The following is a 16,150-nucleotide window of genomic DNA, read 5'->3' on the forward strand; positions in this document are numbered from 1 at the left end:
ATTGAGACAATGCTCACTCTTTTCACTTTACCTTGGAAAACTTTTCCATTTTCTCAGTCAAAAGTAATTTGTTCCTCAATGATAGAGTTTCCCATCCCTTTTCTGTAATATAGAATATATGTTGCCATTCTTCCTTTTTCTTTCTCGTTCCCACTAATCATTTCAGAAGGTACAGCAGTTATTTTCAAACAACTCTGCTTTCCCAGTTGAGCTAGTGCACTCCATTGGTTCTACACCACAGGATCAACGTGCTGCCTTTGGTTTCTGTTTTCTAATCCAGGCATTTGCTTTCTGACATTCTTACAGTTTTGGCTGGGGAGGAATTGTGATTCCCATGGTGACAGATAGCAGGTTACCAACTTTTAATTCTGCCAATATATTTATTATCAAAATTAAAATTTTGCCTCCTTTCTTAGGTATAATTATACCCAGGAAATATTTTCTCAACAATCGATTTGACACAGGTTTTACTCGACTATTATTGTACTATTGTTTCATCTTCACTAGTTTTTATGTTGTCTGTATCTTCTCTAAGTAACTATGAGCTATCCATGCATGTTAAATCTACTTTTCTGCCTAAAATATTGTCATCTTACATTCATCTTAGAGTACTTAAAGTAGTCTTTTTAACTTTGCCTTCTTCTGGAACCTAAATTTGTATAACCCTTAGTCTTTATAATCCTTAGTCTTTGTATAGTCCTTAGTATTTGTATAATTCTAAATCTTTATAATCCTTAGTCTTTGTTCAAGGGCTGGAGCAGTAGGTATAGTGCTTGCCTTACCAGGGTTTGGTGACTGGCACCCCATATGGTCCCACAAGCACTGTCAGGACTGATCCCTGGTCAATTCCAACAACAACAACAACAAAAAAGATTATTCTAAGAGAGGAAAACAGCTTAGCATTTAATTACTTTATGCAGACATGTTTGATTTAGAACAGGAGTTTGAGATTTTTTCATTTTCATTCATCATCCTATTATTCGTCGATTGCCTCGAGCAGGCCCCAGTAACGTCTCTTTCATCCTAGCCCTGAGATTATATTCAAGGCTCTTTTAGGAGAATGAGACCCATCATTGTTACTGGTATTTGGCATATTTGGTACACCACGGGGAGTTTGCCAGACTCTGCCCTGTGGGCAGGCTACATTGGATAGCCTGCAAGTTTGTCCAAAGCAGGAATGAGATAAGATGTCATAAAAAGATGTCCTGATAAGATGTCGTGGGGCCGCATTTGCCAATTTCCATTTGCGGCCACGCGGTTCCAGGAGCTGGATTTTATAGTCTCTGAGTCTTGGCCGCTGATGGGATTACACGGCGCCAGGGGGCCAGGTGGTGGGTGTGACCCCCACCTACTGGAATTTGGAGGATCTGGGTGGAGAATGCTCGACTCCAATTCGAGTAGGCTTGGAGATCTCGGCCCCGGAACCCGCGTGGCTTTGTCCCTCTGCCAGTACCTTCATGTGTGCGGAGAGTGGTCTCAGCATGGTGGTGGCTGGTCCTGGAGGTCTTCGGCTGCCGGAGCCCTGGTTGGGGCGGGGAGGAAAGCTCAACCCGCTCCCCTCCAAGGGACCCCGGCGAGGAACAGCCAGGCACAGGGGCAGGAGACTGCACTGGTCTCGTCCAGGGGCTGGATTTTATAGTCTCTGAGTCTTGGCTGCTGATGGGATTACATGGCGCCAGGGGGCCAGGTGGTGGGTGTGACCCCCGCCTACTGGAATTTGGAGGATCTGGGTGGAGGATGCTCAACTCCAATTCGAGTAGGCTTGGAGATCTTAAACTTGGAGATTATAAACTATTGTAATTCTTTCAGATTTTAGAAATGGGTTCATAGCACATAAAATGTTTCTATTTTCAAAAGAAAGTTTAAATTTCAGAAAAAAATTAGAGAATTGACATTTGGAGTTAATAAAAAATACATTTTAATTCAGACCAACTTCCAAAAATTTTTAAGAATCATTTACAAAAATACCTGTGGAAACTAAGAGTCTTTTGCCAATGGTTAAATATTTTAACTGTAAATGCAAATGAAATTTGTTTACATATCAGTATCTAAGATATTGGATATAAAAATATCAAGAAAATTTTTTATAAAAATTTAACCTTATTGATAGGAATAAATTTTAATAATTTATTTTTATTACAGTTTAGGGAATGTTGTTGTGATTGCAATAATGCTTTTGGTATTTACATATAAAGTAACTACACAACACAGCTAACAAAGTTTTCAAGAATCTCCATGTCTGTTTCTATATAACCTTTAGATTCATTCCCAGGACCCCCACCTCCTCCCTCATTCTTGGTAATCTGTGTCTAACATATAAATTTTTAAAGGAAAAGTAAACACTCTTTGGATACTTAAAATATAATGGAATGTAAAAAAAATAGACAAATATCTTACATGTACTTAACCAAAAAAAAATCACATTCCTCAGATATTCATTTGGAGACACATTGTTTGACAAAATATGTTAATGAGGCTGGTGAGATAGCACAGAGTGAGATAGCACTCTTGCCTTGCATTTGTCAGACCAAGGTTTGATCCCCCAGATGGTACTCCCAAGAACTGACAGGCATGATTCCTAACCACAGAGTCAAGAGTAAACCCGAAGCACTACTGAGTGTGGTCAAAAATAGAACAAAAAATGTTTGCTAAATGGGCACCGGTGAAGGGATGAGTATTTGATCATTGTATAATTGAAACCCAAGCACAAAAATGTGTAAGTCTACAACTGTACCTCATGGTGTCTCACTAATAAAATTTTTTAAAAAAACAAATAAATAAAAATTCACACACACACACACACACACACACACACACACAAAGAAAACTTAAGTCTTTGCTCTTAGTTGTACAGCACTTTTGCCTTCATAAACACAATTTGCTAGCATCTTTTCCAACTAACCTTGAACAGTTTTCTTTTCATTTTGAATTGTCCATTCAGAAAGTAAAATGTTTTCAGACTCTAAATTTCACAGAACAATTTCTAGATAGCTCTTCGTGACATTTTTCCAAGCTTGTAAACTTTCAACACTTTCTAATACATGCAGTCTAAGGCACAGGAGTGAGTGTGCACGCAGATTATTCCAAAATCCTCTACTCTTCTGAATCATTCCGTGAGGTTTAATGATAAAATACCAAATTTCAACCTTTCCAATGTTTACTTAATCCCCAAAGAAAAATGAAAAAGAGTAAGAACGTGTAACTGTACCAGAAAATCATCGTTATTAGCTTTAGAGACGACACCACTGCTGAGTTTGTTTTACCCAAGACATGATTTTCTTGCTTTTAAAATGTCCACACAAAAGGGTGCTGGGGCAATACTACAGCCCATAGGGGGCTTGCCTCCCACATGACTAGCTCAGTTTTTATTCCCCGCCCCTTCCCCCCAAGCTCTGCCTGGAGTAATTCCTGAGCTCAGAGCCAGGAGTAGCCCTGAACATCACCAGGTGAGACCCAAATACAAAAAATAATAATTATAAGAAATTTTCCATACATGAGATGGAAACACCATGATTGTAGAAAAATTGGCTTTCAGTGGATAGAAAATGATTTTTTTTAAATATAAAACTCAAGACGTTATGAAAGACATAGAAAGGCAGGTTTTAAAAAAAATTTTCAAAGCTGTGTTCTGGCTGCATTTCTCTCACGGTTCTCACCAGAGTTGATGTTTCTGTTTGTGTCTTTTTCTTTTGTTTGCTGTATACTGAGAGATAAGGTACATACTATTAAAAGTCCCTAAATAGCTAAGTATGTAGGTAGTACTTTGCAGCCAAGAAGGTATGGATATGGAAAACAACGTTGAAATATATTTTGAAATCAATGTCTGTCAGAGTTACAGGTGAGTTCATTTCAACTGATCTAAAAATGACCTTTGCTGTCTTTCCTTCCCCTTTGTCCATCCTTTCCCAGTTATCTCTCAATTTCACAAATGAAATGTGGTAATATACAAAGAAATTGTTTAAAAGATGCATATTTTGTCCAATTATGACATATATAATAATCTTAAGGAGTTATTTAATCAATACTCTTACCACACAAACTACTCTAAAATTATAACCCAAATATGGACATCACTTGGGTGGTGTATTTTTAAGTGAAGCAGAATTTAAGTAGCGATTAAAATAAAAATCAATCTCTTTTATACCAATACAACACTATATATTTCATTTGATTCATGCAGTAATTATGCTAAGGCAGCTAAAATATTATTGTGGATCTGGAATGCCTATTTTTCTTTTTTTGCTTTTTGGGTCACACCCAGCGATGCATAGGGGTTACTCCTGGTTCATGCACTCAGGACTCACTCCTGACCATGCTTAGGGGACCATGTGGGATGGTGGGAATCGAACCCGGGTCGGGCCGCGTGCAAAGTAAATGGCCTACCTGCTGTGCGATCACTCCAACCCCTGGAATGTCTTGGGGGGGGGGGGGGGGCAGGGGAAAGAACAATAGTTCAAGTCCTATTCCTGCTACATGTGACTTGAGCCAATGATCGAACCTCTTTGATGAATTCATGGAATTCACAGTCCACTATTAATTCCACGATTTGCTCCCAGTGATAACTAGCATCATCATTCTCACTTTACAAAAGATAACTAATTATCAACAAGGACAGGCAAATGTTCCAGATCACATGGTCACCAAATGGTGGAAGGTAGACTAGACTTGCATTCTACCCCTAATCCCTCCTCTTTCCATAATGGCATGCCCCAGCACAGATAGAATAGAAATCTCAGGCACAAAGGAATGAGAAATGCATTTCTAAAGTTCTTCCCTTCAGAGAGCAACTACAGTGATCCAGGCACTTAGGGCCAAGCAGCCAACTTGGTTCCCTCTCCACTACCATATATGGTTCCCCAACTACTTGTGAGAGTCACCCCTGAGCACAGAGCTAGAAGCAAGCCCTGTGAACTGCTGGGTAAAGCCAAAAACATTAAAAAATTAAAATAAAATCAGCATTAAAAGTTCTTCAAGTACCTAAATATGTGCTTAAAAATGGGACTAGAGCCAGATCAATGGACACGTCACCAAAAACTAAATAAGTCAAAGAGGTAAGTACATAAGATCCAAATTTGATCTCAGATACAACATGGTCCCACCCCAAAAATCTCCAGGTATAGCCAGGGTAGTCCCCAAGAACCTTGGGGGCCCATCATTGTATTTCTAGGGTGAAGCATTAAACTTTCAGTCCTAAGCTGTATGAATAAATACATCTAAAAATGAGATGGAAAGTTTTATTGAAACTTCCTTCATAAGGTGTAACAACTACTGTAAATAAGCTTAACAATAAATTAATAAACTAAATATATGGTGAAATAATGGCTTCCCTTTATCCGACATGTCAAACAGCATACCTACTAGAAAAATAATGGGTTTGATCTTTAACTAAGTCTAAAAATCCTAAATTCCTTGTTTTATTTTTTGCTCTGGAATTCAAGAAGCTCATTGCTCAGAAGAGTCAAATATAGTAATAATATTTACAAAAGCTCTAGCTAGAATGATTTGCTTGTTTTTTTATTAAAGAGAAATAATTAAAATAAAATAATAACTATATAGCTGATGTTTTTATTAACTTCTGAGCTTTCACCACTGTTTCAAATAATATTATAGTAACATCTCATTAAATTATGCTAACAAATATATTATTAATTATTGTTTGTTCCCACTTATGAATTTGTAAGCTGAGACACAGACTTTGTGTCATTACATATGTAATGAGTGGAGAATCCAAATTTTTGTAGCCTGACTTGAGAGTTCGTTCTCTTAACAAAAACATACCATTCTATGAATACTATTATTTACGGCCAACATACAAAGCATGTGAATATATGTATGTGTATAAATTATATTATATATTATATATGTGTGTATGCATATGTGCATTGTTATATATATATTTATAGAATGTTTAATTAAATTTTACATAAGAAGAATAAATTATAGACAACTATTTAAAATTTGTCCAGTTTTAGGGGCCAGACTGATAGTATATTGGATAGGGCACTTGTCTTGCTTGTGGCTGACCCACATTCAATCCCCAGCATCCAATATGGTCCCCTGTGCACCATCAGGAATACTTTCTAAATGCAGAGCTAAAAGTAACCCCAGAGTTCCGATGGGTGTGACCCAAAAATTAAAAATATATGTATTTTTTCTAGCTTTCCAGAATGTCTGAGTCACTCAACAGTACCAGATGGAGGCCAGCAATTTGAAGAAGAGACCTGAGCCAGGTGACAAGATACAGTAGATCTCCCTAATCACTTCCCTCCCTTATAGATTTACATTTAGGGAGAAAGGAATTCCAGATAAATTTATCTTTAATCATTTTTCAAACTTCAGGCCTGGCCACCAAGCTATCAAATTCACAATTTTAATATTCTACCCGCACACCTCTTCTTCAGCATAATGTGGAGGAAAATTTGTATTTTCATTTGCCTTATGATCCGTTCTAGCTTCTGATTGTTGTTATTCATAGTATAGCATATTTTATTTTTAAGGGTATATGTTATTCAGACTGTACTCAATAATTCCATTGGTTCTGAGAAGATTGCCTCAAAGTTGGTTTTCTATGGTGTGGGGAGTCATGGCTATTTGCTAAGTGGTTTGTGTATTTTTTGATCAAAACTTATGGGTTTCTTTATTGTCAGAAATCTGTTCTTGGGATGACCGCCTCTTGGATGAAAGTTGAAGGGATGTTTTTGTGTCAGGTATCTGTTCTTGGGACAATTGATTCATATATGACTGTTCAAGGGGTTCTTCTATGTCAGGTACCTGTTCTCTAGATGGTTCACCCATAGAGGATTGTTCAAAGAATTCTTCTGTGTAAGGCATCTGTTCTTGGGACAATTGGTCCATAGATGACTGTTCAAGGGGTACTATTATGGCAAGTACATGTTCTTGGGATGACTGACCCAGTGATACTTCTTCAGAGGCTTCTTCTTCATCATATATCTGCTCTTGGGATGGCTGTACAGAAGGTAGAGGTTGATGTTAAAGTGATTCTTGTTCTTTGGGATTTTTTTCTGGTTGTTCTGGTGATATTTCTTTTGATTACTGTTCTATTGATGGTTCTCCTTGATGTTCTATTTTTCCTGGAGTTTCAAGAGGTAGAGGTGTATCTTTTTCTTCTATAGAAGCATTTGATCCTTTTTCTTTTTTTAATAAACAAAATAAAACAAAATTACCAATCAACATATTGACCATCTACAGCTAATGAAATAAATTATGAAAACTATTGCTATTAAATAGCTAATATCACAGTCACAATAATTAATAAGCTTAGTTTTCACATATAGTATCATACTTACCATGTGCTTTTTTGTACATTATCACTTTTCTCTCAATTCAAAATACAATTATGCATCATATAACTATGAAAATACACTCTGACTAAACATTATTAGGAGATTTCATCATTGTACAGACATCACAGAGTGCCTTTACATAAATCTAGATAATACAACTTATTGTTTACTGACTATATTGCATAGATTATTGGGACTACTTTTACACATACATTGCATATTGTTCAAACCTCATTGTATACTGTCAATTTGTCATCAGCCAAAATATCTGTTAAATGATGCATGATTGTACAACCTAAAACAAGATAAAATAAATAGGATAGGATAGTATCAGGGAAGTCTAAAAATATAGAGATAAAAGGTACATTAATAAATATTACTTAAACATGTTTGTATTTATTGTTCAAAAATTGAAAAACTACAAGAAAATTTTTTGCTTTTTCCATCATTGTGGTAAAATGGAAACCTAAATATAAATGGAACATATAGAACTGAAACCCAATAATGAACAACTTTGTAACTGTGTATCTGTGATTCAATAAAAAATAAAAAGAATTTTAGGTGAGATATAAAAGATCAGAGTAGAGAAAATCGAGATGCACTGTCCTCTTGAAGAGGCACCAATATATAAAAACAATCTGCATATGCAGAAACATTTTCCTGAGCTATTAATTTTTCACTGGTCAAACCACACTCATTAGTGCTAGCACAACCTACTTATACAGCAGTAAACTCCATTTGACAAAGAAAGATCTGCTGCTAACAAAAAGCACCATTTGAAATAACACATGAATGTAAACCAACAAGATGCCTCCCAGAATCTGAAAGAAGTCTGCTAAAGCCAACTGCCATAAATACTCCCTCTCTTCTCCCCAAACCTGTTGTTCTGCACACTTCAGAAACAACGTGCTGGAGATTCCGGTCCAACTCCGATTTCAAACCATTCTCTCACATCAGTTTGTTGTTAAGTCTGACCAATTTGGTCTTTACTCCCAGAAATCTTTTTTAATGAGAAAGAGCAGAGCACCCCACTCTATCTTCTCTGACACACCTTTTCTCTTATGAGGATGTCAAAACAGTTGCAGTTCCCAGTTCCTGTGTTACCTCTGCAAATTTGCTTGAACATTCCAGTGTCACAGTCACAGTCCTCCCGTTGTTCATCGATTTGCTCGAGCGGGCCCAGTAACATCTCCATCATGAGACTTGTTGTTACTGTGTTTGGCATATCGAGTACGTCACGGGTAGCTTGCCAGGCTCTGCCATGAGGGCAAGATACTCTGGGTAGCTTGCCGGGCTCTCCGAGAGGGGCGGAGGAATCGAACTCGAGTCAGCCATGTTGGCTGCGTGCAAGGCAAATGCCCTACCACTGTGCTATCACTCCAGCTCCTTGAACATTCCACTCCTTCATAATGCTTCCTAATCCCTGCAGTCTCTTTCCTATGCCAAACAGCCAACCACACCCCCCTTGACAGATTTACTGGGCATTGGACATGTCACACCATTTAAAGTTTTGTATTCCCACTCACTACAAATATGCTCATTAAGAAAAAGGATTCATATGTGTGCTCAGAATATTTAGAATAGATGCCAGTGAAGTAGACAGCTCCATCCTGTTTCTTTTACTTCAGTAGAGTGGTTAAGTAACAGGAGTCCAGACTCTTCTATCTACTCAGCATTACCTTGAACAAGTCATCTTCCCCTGTTGGGATTCAGTTATTTCTATCTTTTACAATGTGGGTAACAGCAATACCATTCCTGGGAATATATCCCAGAGAAGCAAAAAAGTATAGTCGAAGTGACATCTGCACTTGTTTTTTCATTACAGCACTCTTTACAATAGCAAGAATCTGGAAAAAACCTGAGTACCTGAGAACAGATGACTGGTTAAAGAAACTTTGGTACATATACACAATGGAGTACTATATAGCTGTTAGAAAAAAATAAAATCATGAAATTTACATACAAGTGGTACTACATGGAAAGTATCATGCTAAGTGAAATGAGTCAGAAAGAGAGGGACAGACATAGAAAGATTGCATTCATCTGGGGAACATAAAGTAACAAATTAGGAGACTAACAACCAAGAATAGCCAAGATAAGTACCAGGAGGTTTACTCCATAGCTTGGAGGTCAGCCACACATGCTAGGGGAAAAGGCAGCTCAGATAGAAAAGGGAGCACCAAATAAAGGGTGTTGGGAGTATCCTCCAAGGATGGGAGAAGCATGTTGAAAGGAGACTATAGACCGAACATGATTGCCACTCAATGCCTCTTTTGCAAACCACAGCACCCAAAAGGAGAGAGAGAACAAAAGGGTAGAATGGGGGGATGGGCAGTGGGAGGGATACTGGGATCCGCGGTGGTGAAAAATGGGTGCTGGTGGAAGGATGGGTACTTGATCATTGTATAATCGAAACCCAAGCACAGAAATTTGTAAGTCTACATCTGTACCGCATGGTGTTTCACTAACAAAAATTTTGAAAAGAAATAAATAAATAAAATATGGGTAAAAGTAAGGATCTTCAGTAATGGAGGATAATAGTGATAATTAAATTAAAAGCATATAGTAAAATGTAAAATGTTATTAATATACAACAATACTATTATCACATCATAATAGCTTAAATCGAAAAATAGGGGATGGTAAGGAGTGATAGTACAGTGTGTAGGGGTGCTTGCTTTGCATGCAGCCAAGCCATATTCTATTCCTAACATGCTATATAGTTCTCCACCCCCACCCTACCCCACCAGCCACTGCTGGCACCTCTGAGTGTAGACCAAAACCAAAAAAAAAAAAAAAAGGAGGAGGATTAAGAAGGAAAAACTAGGACCTGTGACAAGTAACGAATGATTATATACCAAATGAAAGGTAGGAGAACAAAGACCTTTGAGAAGCTATAGCTGCCTTTTACAAAATCTTGACTTGATGGCTGCTCTTTCTTTACTCAGAACCCTCCAGAGCCTCTTCTAAGCATATAGGTGAAATCTCTAAAGTCAGTTTCCCCAAAAACACCACTAGCAATTGTGGACAGGGGAATGGTTTATCCTATCTCTGTTTCTCAGGAGCCCTGGCACATGGAAGATACTCAGATAATGTTTGCTCATGAAAGAGTAAGGGAATAAATACCAATTTTTCACATGAGGCATTCCTAAAATCCTATAAAATTAGAATGTGAAAAATATTACTATAATGTGAGATATAAAATTACATTAAATATCAGTAGAAAATAAAGTTAATTGTGTACTAAAATAGTACATAAGAAAATGTATTTTGGAAATCACTGAATTCCCCTTGCCTGTTCAATGCAATCACCAATGTTCCCAGAACTGCATATATGTTCTATAGCTTTTTCTTTAAGAACCAAACCCACAATTCACAGGTCTCTAATGCAGCTTAAAGTTTGTCACTTAATAGCAGCTAAGAATTTCCAGATCTGTCTAAAGCCTCCTGTGTATTGATTATCACAGGATTCTGGACCTATTTTCCTTTTTTTATATTTTTATTCATTAAATAAATAAATGAATTTATTTATATCTATATTAAAATGAATACAGAAATATATATAATGTTATATATAATGTTAAAATATTTACATTGTTTAATCATTAAAAAAAAAAAAACTGCCTGAACTGCGTTCTTGGCTGATAAACAGTGCCACCATATGGTGAATCAAAACCTGCATTTTTTTTCAGCGACCTAAAATCTATACTATATGAAGAATGGTTATAGAGGTCAATGTAGAGTTATGAATTCCTAAGTCATTTTTCTTCAGGGCCAAATAATATGCATAAAAGACATAAAAGACTGCCTATAAATTAAAAGATTGGTAGACTCCCAATAAAAGCAATGGATTAAGTGGCCCCACAGTGGATAATTTTCGTGGATGAATACAAAAATGGAAAAACTGAGCTCAAGGTAGCTATCACCACCCACCCCTCACCATAAATGATCATAAATAATTTATTGTCTTACCAGAGACCGGAACCATTTTTTTATTCTTGCTGAGATTCTTGAAGAATGCTAAAAAAGAGAAAGGAAGGAAGTGAAGAAGGAAGAAAGGAAGGAAAGAAGAAAGGAAGATGGAAGGAAGGAAGGAAGGAAGGAAGGAAGGAAGGAAGGAAGGAAGGAAGGAAGGATAGATATTAATAAGCATCGCAATGAGTTTAAATGCCATAAGATTGTGATGTAAAATCTATAACTAAAGCAATTCAATTACTGGAATGTAACCATGTTGACTAGCTCAGAGGAAATTCAAGGATAAATTTTATAAAAGTATAATAATGTTTTTGCTCGAGCGGGCCCAGTAACGTCTCCATTGGAGACTTTGTTGTTACGGTGTTTGGCATATCGAATACTCTCGGTAGCTTGCCGACCCGAGTTCGATTCCTCCGCCCCTCTCGGAGAGCCCGGCAAGCTACGGAGAGTATTCGATATGCCAAACACCGTAACAACAAAGTCTCCAATGGAGACGTTACTGGGCCCACTCGAGCAAATCGACGATAACGGGAGGGCCTTTACCTTTACCTTTACCTATAATAATGTTTTATTTTATTGAAATGTACACCAATAGTGTAGATTATAGTTTTTGCCAGAACAATTAGTAGAGTTCTTATATTTTTCCTAAAAAACCCAAATTACTTTAGTTAAGCTAATTCTTTTTAAATGCTTCCTCCTACAGTTTCATAGCACAAAGTCAAGAACAAGAGGGTATTATTCCATTACTCCAATCACCATTCAGTGATTAGTAGGTAACACCTCTCCAACTAAACCAGCAAACAATAAAATTTATTTGTTCAGTATGCTCTACAAACTACCAGAGTTTGCAAGGCAGTTCAGTTTATATATCAGCTTCTCTTCAAAAGCCTAAATAATGAATAGCAATAAAAAATATATATATAATTAATGGCCAGAGGGATAGTGCAGTGGACATGGTGCTTGCTCGCACGTGACCAACCAGAGGTCTATCCCCGGCACCTCATATAGTCCCTCAATCCCACCAAGAAAAATGACTGACCACAGAGCCAGGAGTAAGCCCTGTGTACCACCAGATGTGGCCCCAAAATAGAACAGAAATATAATATTCGGGTAATATTTCAGGAAGTCAGAAAGATCAACCCAAGTTTGATGTCCATCACCACAAGGTATCCAAGCAGCACCACTCGCAGCGATGGTGATCGCCACCTGGCAAGCAGCACCAGACACTCATTTCTAACCTGAAAACAGCTGGGAGTCTCCCCTAGAAAAGTATATTCACACCCTATTTGAAAAACACTGTAGTACTGTCCTGTAGCACTGTCTTCCAGTTGTTCATCAAATTGCTCGAGCAGGCACCAATAACGTCTTCATTGTGAGACTTGTTGTTACTGTCTTTGGCATACTGAATACGCCACAGGGAGCTTGTCAGGCTCTGCCATGCGAACGGGATACTCTCGGTAGCTTGCCGGGTTCTCCAAGAGGGGCAGAGCAATCAAACCCGGGTCAGCTGAGTGTAAGGCAAATGCCCTACCCGCTGTGCTATCGCTCCAGTCATGAAGTATACTTTCAGGGATCATTTCTATAGTATGTTGAAAAATACTAAAAGTAGAAATATATGAACTATGCCAATGCAGTTAAGATTCAAAACAACACACAAGACCAAATAATTCTACTAAAAACTCCTGAAAGCTATCTGACAATAACTTATCTGACAATTTTTCTTTGATTTCAGGTATTTTGAAGTTCATAGGAATTGCTGCCAAAGGCAGCAATGCAGAAAAATATATTTTATTATACACGTACATATATTATATATATATATATATTTATATTATACATATACATGAGACTGCATCAGGCCGCCTCCACCCAGGGCACCCCTGAGCGGGGTGGGTGAGAGCCTTCCCCACCCCAAGGGACCCAGCCCCAGCAGCCGACCTCCACTATATTTCAGCTACCCATGACGTATTCAATATGCCAAAAACAGTAACAATAACGGGTCTCATTCCCCTGACCCTGAAAGAGCCACCAATACATTAGGAAAGACGAGTAAGTAGAGGCTGCTAAAATCTCAGGGCTGGGATGAATGGAAATGTTACTGGCACTAGCTTGAGTAAACCGATAAACAATGGGATGACAGTGATAATGATACAGTGATAAATACGTACCGATATCATATATATATATAATATATACCAATATAATATATAAAAATATCTATATATACAGATGCTCGTAAGTGTATCTACATACAACTTTATTAGCATAATTTACATAAAAATATTCTTACTAATAAGTGCTACAGTTAAAAGGAATTCAGGAACCAAACAACTAGAACAAAAACCTGACATTTTGGCAAGTGAGATGAAAAAGTGCAAAAACAGCTGGGGGAGCTGACAGCCACTGGAAGAAGGAATTTGAGACACTGTTCAAGGAGTTGATTGGAGAGATTAAACTGCTAACAGCAGCAGCTGGAGGAATCCAAAAACTGGAGCCGAGGAAAAATGGAACAAGAACTAAGAGTTTCAAGAAAATGTTGGTTTTAATGACAAATAGGCCAGGTCAGAGGTGACCAAAGAAGCAGACTTACCACAACAGCTGGATAAGGTCAGAAAAACTAGTTCCTTTGTCCACAAAGGATTTTGCCCATCATCTATTTTAAAGTATTGTGTGATTTGAACATATTTTAAGCACTCTCTTCGGCACAAGGTTTAAAATCTAGTTTCCATTTTCATTTATTTTTGTGACTGCCAGCAAATACAGCAGCTGCTAGCTATGAATTCATGTCAGGTTCAAACTCGTGAAAATAAACCCCAAGTTTTGGCCTAATATAGAATTAGTTTGTAACTCCAAGTTAGATAATATTTAATTTTTTGTATTTGGTCATTCTACCTGGACATCTTCTTTCTCCATGGACTTTTTAAAATAAGCCAGCAGGGGCCAGAGCAAGAGAACAGAAGGTAGGGTGCTTTTCTTGTATGCCACTGACCAGGGTTCAGTACCTCAGCCCACTGGAGTGATCCCAGGGAGCAGAGCCAGGAGTAAGCCCTGAGCACCATGTGTGACCCCAAAACCAAAAATAAATAAGCCAGCAGAAATTTGTCAAGTCTTTATAAATAAAGTGCAGGAAATATCCAAAAGGGTTTGAACTTATAAAATCTCTAGTACTTGATTGTCAGATCTCCTATTTAACTAAGCTTTAAAATAAGTTAACCAGGGGGCTGAAGCAATAGCACAGCAGGTAGGGTATTTGCCTTGCATGAGGCTGACCCGGGTTTGATTCCCAGCATCCACTATGATCCCTGAGCACTGCCAGGAGTAATTCCTGAGTGCAGAGCCAGGATTAACCCCTGTGAATCGCCAGGTGTGACCCAAAAGGCAAATAAATAAATAAATAAATAAAATAAGTTAACCAAATAAGCTCTCTTACTACCAATGGAGAACTATTTGTAAAAATTATTTTTATATTCTGTATTATTTAAACATGCTTAACAAAAAATTTTAGAAAACAGACAAGCCCTCTAAGATGAAAATAAATTTTTATAATTAAATAAATTATAAAAATTTATTTTATAAATAATTATTACAAGTTATATTAGCAAGTAAGTCCATGATTTACTTGCTGTTATAACTTGGAACTTAAGTGAAGTTCATCTCTAAAGAAAAAGAGCTTACCTCTCATTTAATGGACAGGATAAACTTGCTGGTTTAAAGGTTGACATGTTCTCATAATTTCATTATATAGTCAAAGTGCTTTTCAAGATAGAGTATTCATGTAATTCTCTGCAAGAATACAATCTCCCCAGGAGCCTTTTCAAACCATCTCAAGTGACTCTTTCAGATTCCCGGAAGTGTATAGAAGTTCTCCTTGCTCCTTATTTCTATATTCATACCTTACTTCCTTCTTTAGCCCTAAGCACCTTCAAACTTTGCAGTTTATATTATCAAATACACCACTACACCCCTTGGAATAGTAATCTACAGACCTCCAGATCATGTTGCTCACCATCTCAGCCCTTGAGATGCATCCTTTCTACTTCCATCTACTTGCTCTTCTCATCTCCCCCTTAAACACTTCTTTCTCTCTCTCATGTCTCCTTTCTCCCTCCATCTCCTCTCTTCCTACAACTTTCTCTTTCCAACTTTATTATTTCTCAGAACTCTTGTCTTTCTGTCATTGTCCTTGAATCCTTGGGTATTTCAATAACCATTTAAAAAGACCATCTTTCTGTTTCTTGACTTCTTCCCATTCAGTGTTCCTATTCTCTATCCTACTCCCATGATGATACCCTAGACCTGCTTCTAATAAGAATTCCAATCATTTTACTTTCACTCTCCAATATTTGCACTTTTTTCCACTCCAATATTTAGCTTTAATGCTCCAACTCTGATTCTTCTATTTTGTCAGGATCTCCACCCCACTGACTCTGTTTCCATTCCACATCCCCCACCCACCTGTGCACATTCTCTTCTTTATTCAACTCAAACACATGTCCATCTTTGGACTCTCCATCTTTGACAAAAATCAACCTCCAAAGGGTCCTTTAGCACTAGGACATAACTCAATGTACTTTCCTGGTTAACAAGGCGGCTTAACCTTCTAAGAATCTATCTATACATTAGTTTTCTTCAAAAATCTACCTTTTCCCACCCTGCTGACAGTAGATTATAAAAATACTTCTCAACATAAAAGGATCTGAACATATATACTCATGCATTTTTATTATTGCTTTTTAGACTATACCATTCCCAACTGTGTGCTAACTTCATGTCTATCAGCTACCCTCTCTCACTCCTGCAATAATAAGGGGTTTTTTTCCTTTTAGATAAAGAAACATATGATGGAAAATCACAACCTTCAAAAAGGGGAA

The 16,150-nt window shown here is 37.5% G+C and overlaps 1 protein-coding gene across 1 annotated transcript in view; it reads right to left on the reverse strand.

Annotated features, from left to right (window-relative positions):
- Positions 1 to 6,618: 6,618 nt before the first annotated feature.
- DCDC2C (doublecortin domain containing 2C) overlaps positions 6,619 to 16,150 on the reverse strand; it is a 172,881-nt gene continuing 163,349 nt past the window's right edge. The window contains exon 17 of the mRNA XM_056126405.1: positions 6,619 to 6,966. Within this exon, the coding sequence (XP_055982380.1) occupies positions 6,619 to 6,966 (348 nt within the window). The remainder of the gene's footprint in view (positions 6,967 to 16,150) is intronic.

The sequence above is a fragment of the Sorex fumeus genome, unplaced genomic scaffold (assembly GCF_029834395.1).
Source record: "Sorex fumeus unplaced genomic scaffold, SorFum_2.1 ptg000006l, whole genome shotgun sequence".
In the NCBI taxonomy this organism is placed as follows: Eukaryota; Metazoa; Chordata; class Mammalia; order Eulipotyphla; family Soricidae; genus Sorex; species Sorex fumeus.